Genomic DNA, 25543 nt, shown 5'->3' with positions numbered 1-25543 from the left:
TTAACCGTGATTGAGAGCAGCAGAGGGGTTTCTCCTGATCCTTTTTTTTGTATTTTTTTTTTTAAATTTCACTATGTTACAGAATGCATGACCCCCCCCCCCCCCTCCTCCAAACCCCACCCTTCCCTCTTTCACACAAACATCATGTAGTGTTGTTAACACGTTGGTAAAATTGTAAAAGTAAGAAAACGTAAAAACAGACCAGTTGAGTTCACATCAAAAACTTTTTCTTTTTTTTCCTATTTTTTTTTTATAACCCACCAGAGTTTGTTACCACTATCTAAAAAAAAAAGAACAAAATCACCATGTTACAAGTGTATGAGTGAGCTTTTTTTTTGTTATGAAATGTCACGAGGCAGCGTCAATGGAAAAAATGTACAACAAACAGCTTTTTTTCAAGCAGAAAAAACAAAAAAAACAAAAAAATCCGTCACCAGCACAAACACGCCGTCAAATATTTTAGTGTCAACTCAATATATATACTGTAGATTTTATATATAGTATTTATTTATAATTTTTTTGTCCTCATATAACAAACTCTCAGGTTTGTTTTGTGTCGCTGCGATTTTGGTCTACCCGGCAACAGCATAACATAAAAAATAAAAAGGAATAAAAAGACAAAAAAAAGTAGCTGTTCCCCAATTTCTTCCAGCTTTGTGAATACGCATCACATTTCTCAGCCATTGTAGTGACTTTTTTTGTCATTTAAACATCTTTACAGTTTTTTTTAATTACTTAAAAGTTATACATCGAGCACAAATGAAACCCCGCCTATTCACACATTTGTTTTCTGGGAGCCAATTGACTTTGTCGTTCTGCCCGAAAAACGGTTAAAATAAGTTGAGGAGCTTTAACGAAATAAACGTAGTGCTTTGCTGCTACCTTGGTTACCAAGGAACTACATCGTAGTCAGTTGAGGCGCTCCATTCAGTCAAAAAGTAGTTTTTGGCTTCATCTTGTGGTATCGTGCTGCCTAGGAAATATTTTGGGATAAGTTTTTTGGACGCTGATGGGTATTTCCTTCCCATTTGGGACTTTTAAGTCATTGGCTGGGGTTAACAGGACTAGATGTCCAATCCATTTTGACTGGGAGGGACGGATGAAGGGATGTTGGACACATTTGTCCATTCGTGCCTCTCAGTTAAACAAAAGTGGACATCCATTGCCGTCAATGGCACTAAACCCTAAGAATTAACTTAACTTGGGCTATGTCTTTCTGTGTTCATTAATTTAGCTTTTATTAACATTGTATTCATATCTAATAACTGCTAATATTTAAGATTTTTTTTAAAATGACCATTACTAATCTAGGCTTTAATTGTCAAAAATAAATTATTAGCAAAAATAATCACCCGCTCTACAAAGGGTTAAAAGTGTCAACTTTTTGACGAGATGACAAATGTGGACGAACGGGCTAAATAGGGACAATGAATTCCAAACTATTGCAAAAATTTATGCTGCCACAGGAGGGCGACAAAGCGCAACTTGAACTTTCTTTCTCTTAACCAACAGAAACCCCTCCCTCCATTTAGTGCCAAAGCGCTACTTTTGTGTCAAATTTCTGGCAAACGACGACGGCGTTTGGAGATCACCAGTCGCGAATGGTGAATAAGCGGGGGAACGTTGTACTTAACGATCGTTTGCGCCTCGACCAACGAAGCGGGAGAAGCCGTGTGCTCGCTTTAGGCATTGGCGCTGATGCTCTGCTTGTAGACGGCGTGGTAGGCGTTACGCAGGAGCACGTACGGGAAACAGGATTCCAGCAAGTCCATTGTGAGGAAGGGGGATTCCTGCACAATCTGGCAACAAGATGGCCAACACATCAATTTAGTTTTTTAGCTTCTTTTTTAAAAGGAAATCTCACCATGTCCAGCAGCAGATAAACAGACTCTCTGTTCCGTGTGGTCATCTTATCCGTCTCCTGGCCGATCTTCAAGAGGCTGGAGGAGGCCAGCTGGACAGAAATGGAAATTGAAAGTTATTAGATTTATGATATTGAGCCTAAAATCAATATGTATGTAAAAGAAGATGTTTACAGCCAAAAACTCTTTGAGGCGATCCTCAATGCTTCCTTTGTGGATGGTGAAGAGGGCTGCGGCGATCTGGTTGATGGCTTTAGCCAGGCAATGGATGTTGTTACAGTGGCCTGCAGGGGGCAGTAAATACATACAGTTAGCATACAAGGGCTGGCTCCTCCCTATAAAGGTGGCTTTTAAATAAGACTTAGTATTTCTGATCTGACCTCACTGAGGTCAAATCCATAACCCTTATGTTTGAAAGATAAAATCAAGAAGTCCTTTAAAATTAAAAATCCATCAATGCTATCTATTTACCCACAGTGGCAATTATAACAATGTACTGTCTAGATTTAATATGATCCCAATTCATTTTTACATAACTGATGTTGGAGGGAAAGTTAAGAAATTTAATATACATCTATACTCTTCATTCTAATTTGATCCTAAAACAGAAAGTCGACATTCATGATTTACTTTCCTGGGCCACACAAAATGATGCAGAGGGCCAAATTTGGCCCCCGGGCCGCCGCTTTGACACCTACACTAAGCACTGGATGGAATTCACATATTCAACACCAAGTTTGAATGACATTTCAATACATCCTAAGTGTATGTGAGTGGTATTGAGATGTGTCCAGCCATACTAACAATAGCGCCCATTACGAGTCATTATCCTCTTCCAACGGCCCTTATTAACAACGGCGCCTTTCATTTCAAGGTTGTTAACGTCAACACGTCTCAACGAGTCCGTCAAGAGGCCCCTCCGTCTCCGATGCCTTATGACAGAACCAACTTTATTCGTCTCAGCCATTTTTTTTGTAATAATCACCTTTAATTAGCGCCGCCGAGCGGAGTGACCTCAACGTGGAATTGTAAACGTCGGCGTAATGAATCCATCGCGTGCCACTGGAGCAGTAAATGACATTTGTGGACGCAATGCGACGTGTCGCGCTTCCTTTTCAAGTCGATATGTCCTTGAATAGTCGATTTGAGTGCTACTTCTTTGGCGAAGGGCGTAATATCCAGATAGAAATGAATAAATACCTTCTATGGCGGGGCTGTACTGCGACATGACGTTGCTGGCCAGCGTTGGCAAGGAAACGGCCACAAACACCATCAGAAGACAGGCAATTTTATACTCCTCCTCTGGACTGATGTTCTCTACACAAATCGGGAAATAACGTTGAGGAATGGGAATCCCATAGTGGCTTTTGTCGTCTTACCGCTTTTTTGTGACGACAGCGCCACCACTAGAGCCGGGTCGATCTCGCAAGGCAAACCGGCGGCCGACGACAGTTCGTAAACGTTCATGGCCACCTGGATGAGGAGGAAGATGTGTTTTTTGATGGGAAAAAATCAGAGTGAAGGTGGGTAAAGTACCTTCATGTCGGTTTCCCTGGGAATGTGGTCCTTGAAGTCCTCAACCGAACTGACCAGGAAAGGAATGTGGCACGATAGCACCTGTGTAAGAACGTAGTGCTCTTAGTCTTATCTTGTTATATGTAATGCGTATATGGTAGATGAAAAGAAGGTGGAAGAGAAAAAAATTGGGTGTCAAGTTTCCCATTCATTATTGGCTTTAGATGATGTTCAGATATGTGGATTATTCCACATAGTTGCTAACTAGCTTCTTTTACTAAAGCACAGTTATGAATATTTTAAGGATGTGAATTCAGTGAAAATCTGTATATTCAGTTACTTTCATTTCTCAAAAATCTCCAAAATGCAGGACAAAGGTTTATGCCCTACTTGAGATAAATAGTGGATTAAAATAGGGTCAATGTGATGTATGCTTTCTCCTGTTTTGCGCCTCTTACGTCTCTCAGAGCTTCCTGGGCCAGCGAGCGGAATGAGAGGATGACTCCGATGATAGTCATTCTCTTGAGGACGCTGTCCACAGCTGCAAAAAATAAAAAATAATAAAAAATATGAGTCACTCTGACAAACAACTAAAAAAAAAAAAAACAAGAAGAAAAGAGTGCCTTACAGGTGAGCTTCTTGAACAAGGCCGCCATGTGGTCCGGTTTGTCAAAACTGGTTCTCATCTGGGTCAGAACTTCCATGTTCTCCACCACTAATTTCTGCAGAGATAAAAACAGGTTGGTGAAAAAAAACCCACCAGGCTTGGATGCTGGAAAGGTGGTCGCGTACCTTTAACTCGGCCACTTGCGAGGAGATGTGCCACATGAGGCTTTCGCTAAGGAACTTCATGCCATAAGGCCCCAGTAGCTCAGACAGCGAACGCATCTCTGCAGATTAGGACAGTCATTAATACAGATATATTTTTTGGGAAGTTTTTTTTAAGAGCTGGAGACTTTTGTACCGGAGATGTCGGAGTATTCCTCTGCATTGAACGTCAGCTCGTTCTCCGTAGGCAGATTGACGAAGGCCTTCATGGCGGGGAAGTAAGCAATGTGTCCGTTGCTGACTTGCCGGAGCAACGTCTCCAGGTACCTGCGTGGCAGCATTAAGGTTGGTTTCCATGACAATGACATATATCATTTGAGTGGGCATTAAATGATATATCAAAAATAAATAAATACTTTGGTTTTCCATTTCTATGCATGATCCAAAAATGTGTATGGCGTTACTATTTTATGGGACTATTTTATTGTTTTTTTGTTTTTAATACTTAAAACTTTGTGTAAAGACTCACCAGTTGGTGTAAAGGCTGGTTATGGTAGGCTCGCCGTGGCTGTCCAAGTGCTGCGTCTGCTGCAGCAGGACGTTATTGAAGACCCTCGTGATGTCGATGGTGACGTAGTTCTCGATGGACTGCAACACCGTCATGTAGGCGCGCACGCTGGTCAGCAGTTCGCTGGGCTTGGCGATCTCCTGAGTGGCCTGGTTGTACATGGTCATGCCAACGATGGACCTGGAAGCAAAGAGGGGATGCTTGTTGTATTACCATAATAAAGCACATTAAAACTAATTTCTTCTTCTTAGGATTCAAGTCAACCCAAAAATCAATCAAAATGTCACATTAGATTGAAAGTGCCTATATTCCAAAGGCCAGCGAGATGAACAGCTAAATGGTTTCTCAGAGTCACATTTCTTACATTCCTTTATCAGTTTTTGTGCGTGACCAGACGTTTGGTCGCCAGTCTTTTGGTCGATGGACAAAAGTACTAAGATGTTAAACAGTACTTAAATATTAAACTCTCTCTCTTAGATATTAAACTTTCTCATGAACGTAATTTTGAGAGCTGGTTTCAACACTAAACTCTCTGTCACCATTTGACCGGCGACCAAAACGTCTGGCGATCAAACGTCTGGCGACCAAACGTCCGAGCACCGTTTTTGTGACATTTTATCCCTGACATCCGTTTAAAGACCTGATTCCAGTCCTTACTTTGTAAAGCGGATCTCCAGGTGCGAGGTGAGGTACTCTCTCGGCGTGAACGTATGCTCCCACACCGCCAAATTGGGAACGTAGTTGATGGAGAAGCAGAGTTCTGAAAGCGCCGTGTGGAGTTTATCCAAACTGGAGGAAGAGGAACATCATTAGAAAATTGCCATAAATCCTATTTCTGGTAATTATTATTATTTTTGTAATTTAAAAGGGTTTTTTTTTACTTGGTGACCAGCAATCTGTTCTTCCTCATGCTCTCCACTCCCGGTTTCTCTCTCTCCGGCTCGCCCTTTTTTCCCGTGGCCTTTTTGCTCTTCTTGTTGACGGCTTGGCTGATGGTCTTGGCGCAGTGTTTGGGAAGCAGCTGTCGGCGTGGAGAAATAATAGAGGGTCGTCCGGGCAGATGGGCTAAGATTGTCAGGTCGCCCGTAAAGCATCCTTAATACGTCCATTTGGTTTGGGAGCGCCAGATCCCACATCAACCTAAGAGGCTTTTTAACGTCACGCTCCAACAAAGGAAGCCGAGCGGTAATGTGACAGCGGGCATTATTATATAACGGCCATGAAATCCCATCATATGGACTTTTCAGTCTCTTCTTTGTGACTTTTATTGTCTAGTGAACAATTAGAAGATAGGGGGATGCTATTATCAAGGATTCAGAGCCATTAACTGGGCTTAAAGTGCAAAAAAAAAGAACCTCTTAAGCACACAACAAAGCCTCCATTTACAATCAATTATCATGATAACTTAATGACATCAGGGCGGGTTGCTTTGTTTTGATTTTATAATTTCTCAAATTGATGCATTAAAGCTAACCGTATTCGATGCTACCGAGACGTCTAAATCGTTTGAGCGGTCTATTGCAAGGGTTGGTTTGCGGGCCGCATTAATGTCAACTTGATTTCAGGTGGACTGGGCCATTTTAGATATAATATTTAGATATATTTTTTCATAAATTGATTAAAATAACTGGATCAAAAGTCCTGAATATTCCGTTTTTTATAGATTTGATGAGATTTTATTATTTGAGCTTTTTTTTATTAGTAAGGGAAAATCTCTTATTCATTATCTTCCATATTAAAGTGGAAAATTGAAAATATTTGTATATATTTTTAGATTTTACAAAATGATTTTTGAGCTAAAAATACAGAAAAGATGGATTAAAATGACAATTATTGTTTTAAAAGGGGGAAAATCAGGAAATATCATATACATCTATACTCTTCATCTTAATTTGATCCTAAAACAAAAAGTCAGCACTCATAATTTACTTTCCCAGGCCACCCAAAATGATGCAACGGGCCAGATTTGGCCCCCGAGCCGCAACTTTGACACCCGTGGCCTATTGGCTCCCATCAACGACCCCCTAAAGATAAAGTACTTCTTCCTACCTGGTCGCTGAGCGTGCATTGCTCAGTGCAGATGTCAGTGATGAGGTTTCGGGCTTGTTTGGCCATCTCATCCAGAAACATGTTACACAATGACAAACTGCGGTCCCCTATGTGGTGACGCTGCAGGGACAGAGGCAAAGATGGGAAAAAGGGACAGATGCGACATTCCGTCGTTGGGCTACTTGGAAGCGTATTGACGCACACTAACCTCCTCGGGACAGAGCTCGTGTGTGCAGGACATGAAGTGTGTGCAAAGCAAAGGGAAGCAGATGGAATGGCGGCTTTGCGAGGGAAGCTCCAAGCACTGTTGGAACATCTTCTCAAAAGCGCGGCTGTAAAAACTGAACACATACACGTTATATTTGGGGAAATTGTGGATGGAACTCTTTGGTGTGTAGGCAAAAAAATAACTCACCAGAATATGGAGAGGTCTGAGGTCTCCACCAGCATTTCCACTAGCGAGTCCACCATCTTGGTGTGGAAGATGATGGTGTTCATCATTTTGCCCAGCTCTTTGTGGTCGGCGATTCCTAAACTGGCTTTGGAGACGCTGGTGTAAGCCTGCACAAAGACAACAGTTCAATATGTTGATTAATAACAACAATATTGACTATAAAGAGAAAATACATGACTTTCAAGTACCCTGTTTATTAAAGTACATTATTTTGAGAGCAACAGAAGCTAGCTTAAAGAAATGGAACAGTTCAGTTGTTCTTTTAAAGAGAAATATTTGTGAATTATCTGACTAAGGTTGCCATCTACTTAAAAAAAGGAACTAACCATCAACTTTGTTATTTTTTTGTATTTTATTTTTTTAATAGCCAAATCTGAATTAATGAGGTACATATTTGAGAGCTACAACTAAGTGGAAAAACAATAATGATCAGCAAACAATTTTAATAAAGATATATACTGACATTGTTACTATAAGTACATTAGTTAGATATTGTATGAAATGAAGGCATTCAAACCTGCAGTCGGAACCAGTCGAGCCTCATGCCTCTGAAGTCAAACACCTCGCCATCCTCAACTGCAAAAGCACAATTCAAAACCATTTGCAAAACAATTCTTTCATTCTTTCAAATTGTACTGCGTTTACCTTGTTTGACACTGAGGGATGTCATCGTGTTGACAAACGAAGACATGATAATGGACTCGTCCTCTGGACACACGGACAGGTTCTGGACCACAGAAAACACAAGAGTCCAATTAGAAACTAGTTCACTGCTACATTAAATACTGTTAAAACTGTAAGAAGGTGTTTTTTATGTTTCCTTTGTCTTGAGTGAAGAGATTTTTTAATAGCACAACAATTGTCTTTATTTATAATTTTAAAAGAAGGCAAATAATCACCTGCACTAGCTCATTAAGCACCACAGCGTCAAAGCCAGACAAGTACTGCACGTAGTATCGCTGCATGACCGGCCCGTACTTCCTCACATGGGCTCGCAGCTCCTCCATGTAGAAGATCAGCTCTGCAATATGTCTGGAGAAAGACACAAAAACCGACAAAAAAAGTCACCCGCGATCGCCTAACGATGCGCACGCTAGAGTAAAAAAAGTCTGTACTTGTCAATGAAGTCATCTGTGCTTTTCTTCTGAATGTTATCGGCGTGTCGGAGCAACCAAATGATTTCATCTCGGGCAAACGATAACGCCATGAAGACGAATAAGGCCTGTGGGGAGAGCCATTGAAAGATTTTAACGATTTCAAAGTGGTACAAAAGAGGTGGAAAACAGTTTTTCTTGAACTACCTTCGGACCCAGGAGTCCCGGCTGGTCCGCCAAAACGGTAGCCAGTTCTTTGAGGGCGGACCTGAGGAATTTACGTCGCTCTCGGTGCATGGAGCCTCTGCGGTGGAGAGAAGAGACAGATTGAGGAAGTCAGAATGCAAGGCAGGACCGGAACCGAGTCCCAGTCACCAGTTTACACGGTGCGTTGACACTTTGAGGACAATCCTCGGCAGACACCAAAGTGAGTAAATGACAGCCATGGCGGTAAAAATCAGAACAAAGATGAAAGCGGCAGACAGATTAAGTACAGCGAATGAAATGAAGGGAAGACTAAGAGGGAACAAAGAAAGAAAAGAAGAAAAAAAAGAAGGCGAGGCATCTGAGTCAGATATCCCGAGAGAGATGAGATGAGCAGGTCGCAAATGCAGGATGGGAAATGGAAATACAAAAAGAAAAAAAATGAGGCGACTAAATAAATCTGTTTGCTAAGTGTGAGGAAGAAAAAAAATAAAAGAAGTGATGGCATCTGGGAATGCATCAAGCTCTCTTCTTCGTTGGTACGTACGCGTGAGACAGGGCCTGTTCCTTGCACTCTCTGATGTCATTGATGCGCTTGTTGTACCTGGGAGACACACAAAGAGAAATCGCTTTATTTTGCGGAAAGACTTAAGTTTTGAAAATGTGTCAGTCCCTTTCAAAAGCAAAGTGGGAAATACATTAAAAATCAGATTTTATGTATATTTTACATGAGCGTAGCGCCCAGCTTGTGAGCTAATCCTCATGCAATGCATGTCAAAGTTCCATCTAATTTTTCACCTAAAACATGCTGTAAAACACAAAAAAAACATAAGAGTGGACAGAGTTACTGCCAATGCAAAAAAAAAAAAAGTTTGGATTTTATTTACCACGCGCCATATGATTGCTGCTGTGCAGAGAAGACAACAGTAGTGCCCAATTGTGCATCTTAGAGGGAATATTTCTGGACTGGTATCTATTAATGTTACTATGTTTTGGCTATGTAGCAGTGGCAAGTAATGATCAAAGTACTAATCTATTGCAAAATAGATTTCCTTTTTTTTACCCCCGGATGTTGACAAAAAGATCCTCGGCAGCCTTGTGGATGTGGAAGACTTCGTCCCTGAAGAGACAGAGACAGGTGGAGCTCTGCAGTGCCAGCTTCCACAACGACAACGCCGCCGCGTCATTGTTCAGAACGGCGTGGCACAAGATGAAGCCGACTGGACGCATGAAAAGGGGAATGTTAGAGTCAGTGGGAAAGAGACCTCTTGGACTTGGTTTTCTCTCTAGGGAACTTACAAACGATCCATTTTTCCATGGCGTCCAGGGACAAATATTCACAGGGCATCTAGAAAGAGAGCGAAGGAGATATTCTTGTGATCTTTTTATTCCTTTTGATGGAGTGTAAGGAAGATGAATGGTGATTGGGTGTCTTACCGTGTCTGACTGGGCAGGGTTGAGCATAGTGGAGGGAGCTGAGATGAGCGAAAGCAGCTGGGCGTTCCTCCACTGGTCGGCAGATAGATTCCTTCTGGGATAGACCATCTGGAGGCTGATCAGGGCGTCGGATAGAGACTATGACAACAAACAGAAAAACAGGAAAGGTCAATGGGTTACAAACATGTCTGATATTAGGTGAATGGCCGCCAGTAAATATCTACTAGAGATAAACTCATTTCAGTTCACATTGAAGGATGCCAAGAGCCGCACAATTGGGACTGGAGATGGTTTTAAAACTCCTAAGAATATCAAATATACAGAATCAACATTAATATTACATTGTATTTGTATTGAACTGCATTAAATTAAAGCACACGTTTGAAGTGTCCAAGATCAATGCATCACTTAATGAGCAGCTGCTACCACTTTGTTTGTCACGTCTGGCCGCCAAGACAGTGAGATTAAAGCGCTCATTAAAAAGAGCTGATCAGATATGTCTCATGAACAATGACCTCTAGTAATTATTAAAGTATTACACAAACGAGACATGGTACCTTGCCATGTGGGACAAATTCCTCCATCAATTTCTTCAGAGGGTTCTCATAATCCACGATCATCTGGCCTAACCTTGGGTACTCACGATCACTGCCACAAAACAAAGAGTTACTCAAGTTAGAATACATGCAATTTAATGCGTATTGACTTTCTGGTGCGTTATCTTCACCTGGCTCCATGCGTCATCTCGTGAGCGTAGTTGTACAATCCAATGATGGCTTTCCTCTCCTCAATACGCGATAGTATGATCATGAGTGTAGAGTAAGTCACCACCAGGTCTAAGTAGTTCTTGGTCAGATCAAAGTTCACCGTCTTGACAGGGAAAAAAAATACAATCTTGTCAAATCCTTCATACTAGAAGATGAAATGTAGCGCTATAATGAATGCACTTACAATGTCAAAGAAGACTTGGCACGCATCAATGGTGTTAAGGAGCTCACACACGTGGTCCTGTTAAATTGGACAAATGCGTTCACTTGACCATTTAACACACAATCAAAACCCAAAATGTTATGGAGTCCCAACCTTAAATTCCATGACATCTACAAAGGTAAAGTAGTACAGAGCCAAATTCTTCAGAATCTCCGACTTTTCCTTCTGCAACTGCGCCAACTGTTGCTGTAACGTCACAAAATATTAAATATTAAATTAGAAAGCCTAATCACAAGACTGTAAAAAGTGTAGTAACCAAACCACTTAAAATGCATACTAATAATTCTCTCAAATAAATAGTTCATAGACTATTACTCTTAAAAATAATACAGTCTAGTTTTTTGTTTTTGCCAATATTTCTAACATTTGGTGGAGGCAAACTACAGAAGTTAAGGGAAGTATAGTGGCATAATTTTAAGACTTTGGGCTCTAGTTTTCCTCTGAGGAGTCTGTCAAAATGCCCACACATTCCTCCAAAAACCCACATTAACTTCAATGAGGTCCCTTATTAATCTGTAGGTGTTGAATTTTAATGCCTGCTGATTTTACAGATGCCAATATTGGCTTTTTCTGCCAAAAACAGATTAGACTGTTAGCACACACGGCGCAAGGCAGGTGATTAAAGCATCCACAGAAATTTCTAGATGCACTAAACATTAAAAAAAATTAAAAAACATGGCCAGCCGAGCAAATCAAATGGGGTTAAAAATAGCCTCAAAACGGTAAGAAATAAACAATTAAAGTCTGACAAAACTCAAATAAAAATACACAAACTTACCAAAAAGCACAAATCCGGAATAAGCCAGGATTAGCATGCAAAACAAACACACAAAACAGAAAAAACAACATAAGAGACCAATTTTTTGCACATTTATATTGAATAAAGCTATTAGCCAGACACATAAACACACCCACACATTTCACAAAAGCCGCAAGCTATAGAAACATTTGCTACTTATAACGACTCTACACACACATTCATACATTTTTTTACTCCATTCTTCCGCGCTAATATCACACTCTTCGGTTTTACAACTCCTTCACACAAACAAATAAAAAACATAATCATAAAATAAGGCAAAAAAATGGAATTAACTGACATAGGGGATAATAATCATTTAAAAATAATGGACACCTTAGGATACTAATCAAGTTGTAAGGCTACCACTCACGTTGTTGTTCCTGGTTTCCACCGCGGGGAACTTCCGGACGATAAACTTGACGGCAGACTCTAGGTTTTTGTCCACCAGGTAGGAGGGCTTGGCCTTGGGGTCTCCACATGCCTGAGTTGGGGGGAAAAGAAAAATACATAGGAGGTGAGGAGCGTAAAAGCAGTTCTTAATAGTATTTCCAATATGCTGTTTTGGGTGGTAGCCAAATTCCTTGCGGGGTATAACTCAAGAAAATTAATGATTTGTCATCCCAGTGACTAGTTATAAGATGAGTACCGTATTTTCACGACTATAAGGCGCACCCTCAATGAATGATATTTTTTCCATATATAAGACGCACTGTATTATAAGGCGCACTGTCTATTTTGGAGAAAATGTAAGACTTTTAAGTGCGCCTTATAGTTGTGAAAATACGATAATTGCTGTTGACTTCCAGGTGTGAAGCACTCACTAATTTACAGTCACCTCTAGAGCCAGCCATTGTTGATGTTTTGGATTTTTTTGTATAAAATCTTGCAGTGGGGGAGGAGCTATATGATGGAAGATTTTGTAAACTAAGATGGTATCTGCATATTTAACAGTATTGTTTCAGTTCAGGCGTTTGTGTTTTTTTTAATATCTGACAGTGGTGGTTTTTGGTTTTCTGTTTTTTTCCGTATATAAGGCGCACTGGATTATAAGGCTCACTGTCTATTTTGGAGAAAATTTAAGACCTTTAAGTGCGCCTTATAGTCGTGAAAATACGGTATATGAAAAAGAGACACAAATTGGACATGTTGCCCTATGGCATGCAAATTCCAGCAATATGAACCATAGGAAAGCAACCATTTTATATTAAAGTTGCAAAAATATCAATGTTAGTTTGTTTGGATTTTATCGTCTTCATGACTATTTTAGCATCTCTCAAATGTGCATGATGTACTTGAAATATTAATATATCACTTCATGTTTGGGTTATTTGCAGTTTTTTTTAAAGAAAATCCGAAATAGTCCTCTAGACGATTGATGCGCGTACATCCCGAGAATAAACCTAGCCTATTTCATTCTGATCTGTTCATAGATAATGGAGGAGTAGCAATTTTGAGTACGCAATTAATTTATCTCCCTCTGGGTGGGCTAGAAACCTACATGAAAATTGACTAACTTGGTATTTTCAGGAGGGACTTAACTTTTAAGGCCGATGGTTGTTTCTCAATACCAAAGTATGGCAAAATCCAACTTGGTTAATATAGATTTTAAAAACTAATGTACGAACAGACTATCCTGGGAAGACATCATTGGGGTATTTGATAGTACTTGGTCTGTATGGAGAAGTACGCATATTGAGAAACGGCTTCTGATTGGTGGGGCAAGAGAGCTCATGCATCATGGGAAGTGTTTTTGTGGAAGGGTGAGCAAGCTGTGGTTCATGCATGTGCCATTGACAGACAGCCAAAATCAATTCATTAGCATCACATTCCACCATTCACAGGACCCAAAAAGACACTCGTAGTACAATCAGAATACCACACTCATGCTGCTAAGTAGTTGGATGAGTAGAAACTAAAATTATACAAATATATATCTGTAAAACACAAGCTCCCTTACATTACACAGCAGAATTATTATTATTATTATTATTTTTTTTTTTTAAAGGGCAAGTAACTTTCAATTATAATCTATTACGAACTGCTAAATAAAATGTGTTTAACTGCTTTTTCTATGGTGACTAGTGAATGGAATAAGAAATTCAAGTACGCAGGACAGGCAGAAGTTGACTTAACTAATTGGCAATATTTGATTCTAATAGTCAGTTTAAAAAAAGAAGAAGGCAATTTCTTAAATGTTAAGAGATAGTAATGAAGAGTGGGAGTTGATTAGTAAAACCTGGTGAATTAAAAAAAAGAATGGACACAAATGAGCTGCCAATTTCCACACAAAAATAGGAATACAAATGCTAGAGTAAGATCCTACTATACAAGTTTTATATTATACTATCATGGTTATTATTAAACTGCCGCTCTGTACTACCTCTAACTTTTAACTAAAACAAAAAAAAATGTTTTGACATCATCAGCATACAAACTTCCAACACTGATGATTCTTAGAAAAAAACAAAAAAACACTAATCTCCTACGGGTACGTCAACCGTCTGTCCAAACGTCACAAAAACTTCTAAGATGTGACAGTTAAAATCAACATAAAGCTAATTTATCTCACTCCACCAGACACCTTGCGATTTTTTTCTCTCTCTCTATGCCAACACACACACACATTCCGCGGAAATAACCGCAAAAAATACCACACACGCGCCACCATGTTGTTAAACGTGAGCAGTGATGCTACAAGCTGCAAAAGAAAATGCTTTCTTTTCTCTGTTCCAATGATTGTGCGACACTGGAGCCAAATCCAATTGGACGACAGACGTGTTATGGATGCGACGTCATGTCACGGGAGCTTCCCACATGCACTGTTAGAGTCAATGACTGACATTCCACATTCAATGGAAACACACCTACATTGGGCGTAATGATTGTGGACAGAAACGGGGGGTCGTGTGCCAAAACATGCAAGAACATCTTGGTGTCCATTGTTATTGCGTGTGTAGTTCATTTAGCATCAATTTGGTTAAATGACTACTACGAGATGTTATTGGCATGGAGCACTATGGTGCATAAAAGCTAAATGAAGGGGAGGGAAGCATGGATGAAGGGAAGGAAGGGGGAGACGGAGCCATGCGGCCAATAGAGCGACGGCGTGGGAAAGAGTCCAAGCAAGGAGGGAGGTTTTGTTGCGAAAATACCAGAATATACCGTGGTTATGATTATTCCATGTCTGGATGTTTGGTCGACGGACAGTTGGTCCCCGGATGTTTCGTAAAATGGACTTTTGGTCGCCAGATTCGCTCGCACTCAAAATTGTGATCATGAGAGAGTTTACTGTTGAAAGGTAATGGTAAACCAGGTAATGTGTTGCTCTCAAAATTATAATCATGAGAGAGAACTGTCCGTCGACCAAACGTCCGTTCTACGAAATGTCTGGGGACCAAGTGTCCGTCTACCAAAAGTCCGGGTACCAATTATTCAGATGTCTAATGTGTGTTAAGAGTGGGTTTGTCCTAAAACTGAGATCTGGAATAATCTGCTTTTATTGATCTTTAATATTGAACCTCTTATTTAACATCTAAAAACATTCTGTAGGGAAAGCTGCCATGTTCAGAATAAGGACACTGGCAACTGTAACTTGAAACTAAAAACAACCAACCAATGTGATTGATTAAAACATGAAGAAGCACAGAGGACCAACAAATCAGTACAGGTAGCCAGGAATGGGGAGGAGGAGGAGGAGGTTAGGTACAGGAAGGCGTCCAAGGGTTGATGCATGAAGGAAGAAGAGGGGGAGGCATGGAAGGAAGGAAGGGAGGGATGGAGGGAGGGAGATTCATCAGTGGAAGGTGATAAACTTTGCAAACCTTCCAAACTTGTCCTTGCTGCATAGGAGAAGGGGAAGCATTGGAACGGAGAGAAGAAGAGAAGAAATCAAAACCACCCAGACAAACTGCTCAACACACACACATGCATTGTGTTATACGCACACGTGTTGCTGCATTGCTGCAGTTATCCACAACACAATCAAAATAAGGACCTGACCGAGTACGTAAACTCTACTTTAACACTCGTTTAACGCAAGCTGATTTGCCGTTGACACGCTCGCCGGGAGTTAACACATTCATTTTAGGGCGCCGGGATAACATGGCCGACGAACGGTAAAGTTTAGGACCCTGCGTGATTTCCGCTTGTATTTTTTTGGAGGGGGGGACGGCGGTTGCTTAGTAACTGGCGAGTGTTCCCTCGGCGTCTGCGCGACAGGCACTTGGCAGCTGCTTATGTTCTCGTACAGCTTGGGCACCATTAAGTGCATTGAAAATGACAGTAGAACTTTAGTTCAACTCGGGAATTTAATGAATTCAGAGCTCTATTATACAGCTAGGCGCCGTTGAATAATATTAACACCACTTTACGTGAGTTGGAGGGAATTATTTTTATCCACCCGGGGTTAAAGTGCGGTTTTAAAATGGAGGCCGGACTCGGTGGGTGACGTTAACGTCGGGAAATGAGAGTTACTTAGGTTCCTGATTTTAGAAAATAAGTAGAATCGAGAAATAAGCTCATTTGGGAGATTTTGCTAATTTCACGATTCAACGACTTTCATTTTCAGTTATTGTTCAGTGGATAGTTTATGGGTGGAGATTGTTGCCAGTAACCCCCAAATCCCATCAGGCCATCATATCAGCCTGGGGGGCTTTGTGGGGGGGTGAGGCTTAGTATTCTGGGACATTCTCTGCAACATGGTAGCAAATTTAGTTGATCCCAGAACAGTGAGAAAGTAACAAAGCACATACCGTTGAAGGGGGGTTCAGGGAGGGTTAGCTTTCGTGTTGCGGTACAATACAATCCATCACAGCAATTTGAAAATGTGAAAATCAAAAAGAGCCGAGAGATTGTGAAATGCATCGAGGGATGTGAATAATTTATGTTTTACCAAAGGGAATGCACGCAGATGAGCAATCCTGAATGGTAATTAGATTAAATTTGATGACTGTAAAATGAGGATATAAGATGAAGTATTTTTTACAATGGGCAGATAGCTTATGAGGTATATCATACTTAGATATTTAACTTGTTATAAGAGTTGGGGCTAAGAAAGTTGTGTGTGTGTGGGGGGGGGGCACTTGTGGTTGAACATAAGGGAAAATTAAAGAAAATAAATATGGCGGAAATCAGGAAAAGCTGAAAAGGACTGTTATAATTGTTTTTTAAAAAATTGTATAGCTAATTATCTCCATAAGAAAACACAATTAAGGCCTTTCCTTATGATCATTATGAAGATTTATACTACTGATGAATGTGCGTTGTAGTATAACAGAAACGAGTGTGAGCTTCCAAACTAAATGGCTTTTCTTTTCTATCTCCGGGATGAAACTCCTCCATTCTATAAAAACAATATGAAGCAGTCAGAGAGTTATAATCCTTCCTATCAGACGTCTTCTGTTTTCCCCTCACAAAGTAGCATTCAAGACTACACAAACATTCAGCAACACATCAATATAAACACTACCATATTAGCGACCCAATTTTAATCACAGTATTTAAAAGGCTAGAAAGGGTAACACTGAACTCCCACACAAGAACAAACATGACAACAAGTCATGTAAATATCTACACTCACCAAACCATTTTATCCAACAGTCTTAATTTCAAGTTGTTGTTGTCACTTTACTAATATAATTGACTGTCAGGGAAAGTATCTATTGGATTTAATTGTAACTGTATACACAATAAACACTTCAAAAACCTCTAAAATCCACCAAAACAAATAACTAGTTGGAAAAACAAGATTCTTATGCTTTTCTGAATAATAATGATTCTATTTTAAATGTCACGGCGATCTTGACACATAACCTGGCCAAAAAATGCTATTTGCAGGTGGATTTATTGTTTGACAATGAAAGATAATAGTAAAATTTTGGGGGTGTGGCTTAACACTCGGATGAACATTGTTGTCCAAATTTGACAGCAGTTCAATTAAACTGCAAGTCTCATCAAAATTGAAGATCATAAAATTCATTAAAAATGTTGTTTCTAAAATTGGATCTCATTTAGAGTTGTATATAATGATGATGGGAAGTATTAGTATTAAGCTCTGGGGCAACTCCACAAGATATTATCAAGAAAAAAAAAACAAAAATAAAATGTGTCAAAACAATAATTTGGGGTGTATTTACCAAAAAGTGTCATTAACATGCTATTTTATTCCATTACAAATGTCTTATTGGCCTAGATCTTATCGTTAGGAAGCTGATGAGTTCCTAACATATTTTTGTTGGTGCTACTAGCGGGCAGTCCACCAGCGAACAGCCGAACTTCAGCACTCCTATTCGGGCATCGCGCTGTCGTGAGTTAGGCGGAGCCCTGGTTTGTTAGCCTAGCTTAGCATAGCATAGCCGACACCCTCCGCCATTAACTAAACATCAAGCGACGCTCGCTTGGACTCAGGCCCCGACGCTTGTCACTTCCAGCCCACGGTGGCTATTTTTCATGTATTGATCATCGTTTCTGCACCGATTAACGATAATATCTACATTTCAATGTCATTACGCAGTTAAAACGCCTCCGATTCTTCGCAAATTCCCTTTCGGGCGCAAGGGGCCAACATTACCGCAAGCTAACGCTGTTAGCAGTAGCCGTGCCCACCTTCAGCCTCTGAGATGGCAAATTAAGGCCAATTCACTTTCATTTTTGCGCTATTAGGAATAAACGCACATCGCGTAATAAATTGATCGAAAATAAGTATTGCTGATGATCTCGATTTTACGCGTTATGCAATCTGATCAAGAATTTATTCACTGGCGTACGTTAATACACTAGTGACACCGGTTCTCAGGTACAGATGTTCATATCCATTCAGGATAGATCTTTGTGCATATATTTACAGCGTGAGTGTGCGAACCTTTTTGATATTGTAAACACGGGTCAGCATCCCGATGCCCCTGTCGTTGAGGATGGTGAGCTTTTCGGCCAGCTTCTGCTGGCTGGGCTGGATCACTCCCCGAGACATCTTGGAGCTTCTCGATCAAATCCACCCACTACACGGTCAAGAAAGGAAAAAAAGCGGGTATAAAATCACAAACGTCCGCAATCTCGGCTGCTCTATTTGTGGTATTTGTGAAAGAATCAGATTTGGGCCATGATTAGATAGCCGAGGACAGCAGCAGCTTCCTGTACTCCACCCACTGTCGCTCCAGCCGCTCGCCGTGTTTTTTTTTTCTCGGTCACTAGGATGAGAGGAGAGGAGGCGTCCTCGTTTCCACACCGTGATGCCTTCACGGTCAGTGCGCCTCATTGGGCCTCGTTAGTGTTTGCATCCAGACTTGCACTAGTCTTGTGTTTCCTACGTGCAGACAATTTTAAATGCCTCAATTGCCAGACTGGATCATTAACAGTTTCATGGTGACAAAACACAATGGAATCGGTTGAATCTTTGACTGGGGTGTGTTCACAATACCAAAAGGCAAGTCTTTATTCCTACTTTTCTTTAGAACTATGAACGCATCATTTTCCCTACGTACTTCCGACTCTGCTGCCTGTGTAAATGCTAAATGCTGCGTATTTTGCTAACTAATGTTTATTTTGGTCCCTTTTTTTAAATCTTAACTGCTGCCTGCAGTGATGGACCATAAAGGCTTGGAACAAAGATTAAAAATCTGATTTGCCGCACGCCATACCAATTCATTTTTTGTGTTTTGATTCGAAGTGAGTATGTTTATATATTTTCATTATATTTTGCAGTTCTATGCGAATAAACAGATGTTCATGTTGCACTGAGTGGAACACAAAATGGTGCAATCTATCTAAATATGTATTTTTAAAAGCTTTACCATGTTGCGTCTTTTGCAGTCCTGCCGCACCTATCCTGTGATGCATTCACTGTCCGGGGAAATCCAGGGATTCTCCAAAAGCCGCTTGAGAAGTCAATGCACACGCATCACCACGGTAACGGGCAAGAAGTTGTTGGAGAAAACCACCGATGGAGAGACACAGGTGGAGGAGCTGGAAGAGGGAAATGGATGTGGATTTGTAGAAGATAAAACTCTTGACCTCCAAGTTGGAGTAGTCCGACCTTACTTATTGCTGGGTGAGAAACACAACAAACCAGCCGTTGTTAACATAAAGACAATTAGTACATGTTTATTTGACCATTTCGATTTGTTTGCCTTGTTCTCAAAACTCCCGAAGGCCAATAATGCATCGGTTGATGGCGTAATGGTGCAGCAACACGTGAAGACAGATAATAATTCAAATTCTTATACTTTTTGTTGGAATTAACAGCCCACCAAGACATTTTCAACAAACTATATTTCATTTTTTTGTTACTGTATTGTATATACAATATATACGCACATTATTGGCATTTTAATGCATCAATATCTAAATACTTTTCCCTGCAAACAAAAAAGGCAGCGCCACCTAGTGGAGGCCCAATGCCTTTGCGCCTCACGTACGTCCTTTAACATGACATTGAACTTCTTCAATGCACAACATGGCCGCTTGCTTTTGTCGACTCACACGCGACCTTTGACCTTCCTGACGAAACAACTTGTCAACGGGGATCAATAATAATATTACATCTGTTCGGCTCAATAAAAGTCCCATCTTCCTTTTACGGCACATTAGCGCTAACAGCATTGAAGTCACTCTCATTTTTTCCTGTACGTCAGCCAATCGGAGGCAGCGTGTGGCATGACGACCCCTCTCTTACGACTGTATTGGGATTTTGTGTGTCAACTTTTTTTGGGGGGGGTCTTTGGAGCAAACTCATTTTATGATGACATACTTCTTTTGTGAACGCTTCACGCACACTCAACTCTTGGTGTCCATTTTTATAACATGCTCACATCGCAACCCTTTAATTGTCCCTCTGGGGAGAGATATACTTTTTTACACTTATTTTTCCTGACATGTTGCAAGGCAGGATGCTTCTATTGTACTTGCACTACTACATAATATCCCATCATAGTCATACTATTATTTCTTAACCAAAAAAAAATCAAAAATTTCCATTTCATCCAGAAAACTGACCGGTATGTCTTCCAACTAGGCTGCCAAAATTAATCGGTGAATAAATTGATAGATTTTTTGATCTATAGATTATTTTTGGACATTAAAATTAATACATATCTTCTGCAAAGGGGATTTACGGGAAATATTCCCTTCACATCTCTAATTTTCATTTAAATCTGACCCTAAAACAAAAAGTTACTTGCTCGGGCCACACAAAATGATACAAGGGGCCAAATTTGGCCTGCGGGCCGCCACTTTGACACCTGTCCACTAAAGGGTTAACTACAAAATCTGCATGAGTAGTAAATTTATAGCCATAATCTCATACACTCCTCAGCAGCTGCTCCAATAGTATTTAGTATTCTTGTTGCCTCATAATGAGAGGGTTTTATTATTCAATATTTGCAGTACATGTAAGCCTACAGCCTTTTTTTGCTTCAATAGTTTTGCTTCAAAAGGCGCATTTCTCTGATCTCTCTTTCAGGGTCTCAGGATGCGGCCCACGACATGGACACCTTGCAGAGATATCAGGTCAGTGTCGCAGAGATTAGAATTGGCGGGGTTGGGTTGAGGAGATCAATAGCGCAGGCGTGTTGCGTCCTTGCGTGTGGCGAGCTCGTGTGGTGACGTGAGATTAAACTGGGTCTCGTGCAGTGTCGCTTGTGCTCAGTAGGGGGAGTAAATAATTCCGGCTCAACTACATCGTAACCCTCTCACTCTGGGGAATAACATCGCTAGATTTCATAGCGCCCGGAAGGTCATGAGATGGCCTTTTTCGTTGTAGTTAGTAAAGCCCGTGAGAATTAACTATGTTTATGTCTAAAATGTCTTTTTCTGTCTGTATTCTCACCCTCTTGCTACTGTGACAGTTAAATTTCACGAATACGGGATAAATAGATCTAATCTAACCTAAAAAATTAGGAATTTGACGAAATATCTTGCGATTTCAGGCGCGAACGCTTTGAGATATGAGCATTTCTTTGACATATGACGAAGGAGAAAATCGTGTTTAAACCCAAAAGAATGTCATCAATTATAATGATATTGTGATATTAGAATTACTGACAAAAAATACACAGGAAAGGATGAGCAATGTGGAATATTCACATATCATTGACGACATTGATAAAATGGCCGCCGCCACAACTCACCATGGTTACCTCGAAAATAAAATTACTTTTATTGATCCCTTTTCTCCTAGTGTTAGACGTCAGAAAAATGAAATTGTTTTTTTTAATGAATTATACAAGATTCTTGTTCCCGGTATTCACATGTGTTATCTATGCCGTAAATATGATTGAAAATACATTTTAAAAAATGCATCATGGAGAGACTCTGACAACTAAATAATAAAAACCCAACTCGCTTTTGATTGATCCAGTCGGGGAAAGTATTCATTTCATAGCTTCAGGTCTATAAAAATTTATTTTGCTTATCTTTTTTCTGTGAAAAAATGGCAATATGACCAAGTATGATGAAGTAAAAAACCTCATGTTATACGTACATATTCTAGTACATCAAAATATTTCTTAAAAAAAAGTCTATTCAAAATGGTGCAGTCGTCCTTAATCGCCTTTAAGCTCCTGACGAGGTCGTTAATCACGATTTAACTGACTGCTGTAATTTAATTCCAACGCGCACCTGTGACACGCTACGCGGCAATTAGCGCCATCGATTGTAGGGTAACATACTAATGCGAGCTAACGTACCAGAGGCCATCGCTCGGACCGTTTTCGGGTCGATGACTGTTACCGTGCGGCCATTTTCCAAGCAGATGCGGCGGATTTTAAGAGCTGCGATGTAATTTGTTGACCTCCCCGATCCCCCCCGTCTTCGGCGTTGTCCGCCACAGCCGCCGCGGCTCGTTAATGAGCCGCAAAAGCGTCGTTCACTTTGGACCGCCGCTCCCCGTTTGCCGAACACAATGCTAGCACGCCGCAGTCATCATTTCAGTCATTCCGCACTCCTGTTTTTATTGCCGGTGTGGGTTCAAATCGAGTGGCGTGCTGGTTTATTGGGGGTTGGGTTTTGTCGCCCAGGTACACCCTGTACGGTACATTTTGCTATTATATGAGTGGTGGGCAATGCCGGCCCTTGGGCTCAAGTTTATCCCTCCCTCAATGGAAAAAAGTGAGAACCGAAGGATAGAAACATTAAGATTTTGGGCCAAAACGACTTTGACACCCACAAGTGTCAAAGTGGCGGCCCGGGGGCCAAATCTGGCCCGCCGCATCATTTTGTGTGGCCCGGGAAAGTAAATCATGAGTGCAAACTTTCTGTTTTAGGATTAAATTAAAATGAAGAGTATAGATGTATATTACATTTCCTGATTTTCCTCCTTTTAAATCAATAATTGTAATTTTTTAATCATTTTCTTCAGTTTTTAGTTGAAAAATAATTTTGTAAAATCTAAAAATATATTTAAAAAAGCTAAAATAAACATGGTTTTAGATCTATAAAAAAAATAATATTCAGGGCATATAATCCAGTTCTTTTAATCCATTTATAACAAAAAATCTAAATACTATATCTAAAATGGTCTATGCTGGATCAGATGGACCAAAAACCAGCACCCTTTTCCTAGACCAATGATCAAACACCATGAAAATAAATATAATAAAAATAATCAGTATTAGAGAAGATTGAGGTCTCTCAGGTAAGTCGACAAAAGCGATACGAGCCAACGACAACTAAATGAATGGACGCCATCTGTCTGGTAATCACGTCCCCTTCTGTTCCCTCCTCTCCTTTTTCACACATCTGCTTCATTTCCAACGTTCTCCGTCAAGGCCATTGTGCCAATCACAAAGCTGCCTTTTTCATTGGCCCACAGTGCCACCAATCACATGCCACCCGCTCTCTCTTTTACCCTCCAGGTGACCCACGTGCTCAACGTGGCCTACGGCGTGGCCAACCCGTTCCCCGAGCGCTTGATCTACAAGAGCGTCCAAATTCTGGACCTCCCGGACGCCGACGTGACTTGCCACGTGGAGGAGTGCGGCGCTTTTATCGAGCGGGCTCGTGAGGAACAGGTATACGGCAGAAGTGGAGCATTAATCCGCACGCATTCTCTAGCTTGTCCCGGGGGGGCGCTTTCCATCAGCTCTGGCCGCCAGCTCAATCAATGAACGCGCACTGTACATTCATCATGTTGTTTTTTATAAGAGACGGGTGACGCCAACGGACCTTGGGCTGCAAATTAAAACGAAACAACCGAGCTCAACATTGCTGCATCAGCAACGCGTTCATGTGTAGTTTATTTTAGATTTCCTTATCGCAGAGTGAACTAGATCTGCCACGCACCCCTAGGTGGCGCTAGGGCTAGAACTACATTACTACCAAGGTCTTGTTAGTTGTTTTTTTTAACCTTGTTGTCACAGTAGCAAGAGGGTGAGAATACAGACACAGAAAAGGATAAGTAATAAGTAAGTTAATAAATAGATACATGAATTAATATAGAAATAAGCGTGTTGATGAAATATATATACATATATATGTATATATATGTATATATGTATATATATGTATATATATATGTATATATATGTATATATATGTATATATATGTATATATATATATGTATATATATGTATATATATATGTATATATATGTATATATATGTATATATATGTATACATGTGTATATATAGATTTATTGTTGCCATGTAAATTACCCTTCATTATAGTAGATATTCTTTTTTTAAGTTGACTTTGTACTTTAATTTAAATCTAATTTTTTGATATTTTTGAGGGGGAAACAGGAAAAAATATAATATATAAAAAATAAATAATGGAAAAACTGTAGATGGCTATTTTTGTCAGTTCAATGTTAAAATAAGAATAAAAAAAGAGGGTTAAGAAATTGTAAATACCTTTCTTGCGTGTCCCTTTCTTGACCCGTGACCCGCTTTTTATGGGATGGCGTTCCTGGCAGCAGACCCCAGCACTGTCAAATAAGGACAAAACAAGACCACTAGAACCAAGAGCAAATTAAGTTTCCATGTTGCCCGGTGATGGATTATCTAGCTGGGCTCATTTTCATTTTGCAGCTGTTTCTTATCCCCCCCAAAAAAGTATGAAAACAAGGTCTGCTCTGTGTAACTACGGCAAAGCCTGCACAGATAATGCCACGGAGCGACCTCCGTGACTCATAAAAGATGAATATTCTTATCTGTGTGTGTTTTACGTCTACTCGCGTTGCCGGGGGGTCGCGGGGTGGCTGCCGGATTGGGTTACGTTTGAAAAACAAACAACAGAACGAGCCGATAACGTGCCAATTACAGGCAGAAAAAGACAGTCCAACTCGGCGGACGTCATTGACGTCTAGCAGGCCTTTTCACATATTTTCTGTCATATACTCCTGCTTAGAAATAAAAAATACATATTGCATATCGCCCATCCCTAACAACGTATACATTTTAACATACATTTGATGTCAGTCACCGATTGAGTTAATGATTGAAGCAAACCTCGTGCTGTGGTTTTTATCTTCAGAATGGCGTGGTCTTGGTCCACTGCAACGCCGGCGTGTCCCGCTCATCTTCCGTGGTTATGGCGTACTTGATGTGGCGTGAGGGACTCCCATTCGAGGAGGCGTTCCATCAGGTGAAGCGGGCCAGGCCGTGTAGCCAACCCAACTCGGGGTTTCTCCAACAACTGCGGAATTACAAAGTAGTATGAGTTGTAGTTTTTACTTGGCTTTCATTTTTATACTGTCAATTTGCGAATTAAAATGATGGAAACACAAAAATATTACTATATATTGTTGTCTTGGATTTTTTTCAGAGACAAATTCACCCAAAATGTCAATTATTTTGATGTTTTTTTT

The 25543-nt window shown here is 40.4% G+C and overlaps 2 protein-coding genes across 6 annotated transcripts; one reads left to right on the top strand and one right to left on the bottom strand.

Moving 5' to 3' along the window:
- Positions 1-130: 130 nt before the first annotated feature.
- Positions 131-25366, bottom strand: nckap1 (NCK-associated protein 1). Of its 5 annotated transcripts, XM_077729154.1 has the most exons (36): positions 25185-25366; positions 24588-24661; positions 19531-19702; positions 18887-19043; positions 18603-18738; positions 15565-15582; positions 12114-12224; positions 11035-11127; positions 10903-10959; positions 10679-10821; positions 10509-10599; positions 9952-10089; positions 9814-9862; positions 9578-9734; positions 9062-9118; positions 8518-8614; positions 8332-8438; positions 8116-8248; positions 7862-7943; positions 7734-7792; positions 7178-7323; positions 6971-7103; positions 6763-6882; positions 5595-5734; positions 5371-5502; positions 4675-4893; positions 4342-4472; positions 4170-4267; positions 4006-4099; positions 3836-3918; positions 3399-3479; positions 3242-3335; positions 3063-3179; positions 2037-2146; positions 1865-1954; positions 131-1799 (listed from the first exon to the last, which is right to left on the bottom strand). In XM_077729154.1, exons 5-36 carry the CDS (start codon positions 18708-18710, stop codon positions 1683-1685), a joined length of 3405 nt encoding a protein of 1134 aa, XP_077585280.1. In that variant the 5' UTR covers positions 18711-18738; positions 18887-19043; positions 19531-19702; positions 24588-24661; positions 25185-25366; the 3' UTR covers positions 131-1682. The 5 variants fall into 5 exon arrangements, with proteins under 5 accessions (XP_077585280.1, XP_077585279.1, XP_077585282.1 ...); XM_077729153.1 differs by having other exon boundaries at positions 18603-19043; positions 25185-25365; XM_077729156.1 differs by lacking the exon at positions 15565-15582 and having other exon boundaries at positions 25185-25365.
- On the top strand, positions 19214-25543 carry LOC144205084 (dual specificity protein phosphatase 19-like). The gene is made up of 5 exons (XM_077729159.1): positions 19214-19405; positions 19550-19787; positions 21198-21244; positions 23590-23745; positions 25210-25543. Exons 2-5 carry the CDS (start codon positions 19571-19573, stop codon positions 25393-25395), a joined length of 606 nt encoding a protein of 201 aa, XP_077585285.1. The 5' UTR covers positions 19214-19405; positions 19550-19570; the 3' UTR covers positions 25396-25543.

This window comes from Stigmatopora nigra, chromosome 12, assembly GCF_051989575.1.
Source record: "Stigmatopora nigra isolate UIUO_SnigA chromosome 12, RoL_Snig_1.1, whole genome shotgun sequence".
Taxonomy (NCBI): domain Eukaryota; kingdom Metazoa; phylum Chordata; class Actinopteri; order Syngnathiformes; family Syngnathidae; genus Stigmatopora; species Stigmatopora nigra.
Note: the sequence above shows the minus strand (reverse complement) of the source record. Positions and strands in the feature narration are given on the sequence as shown.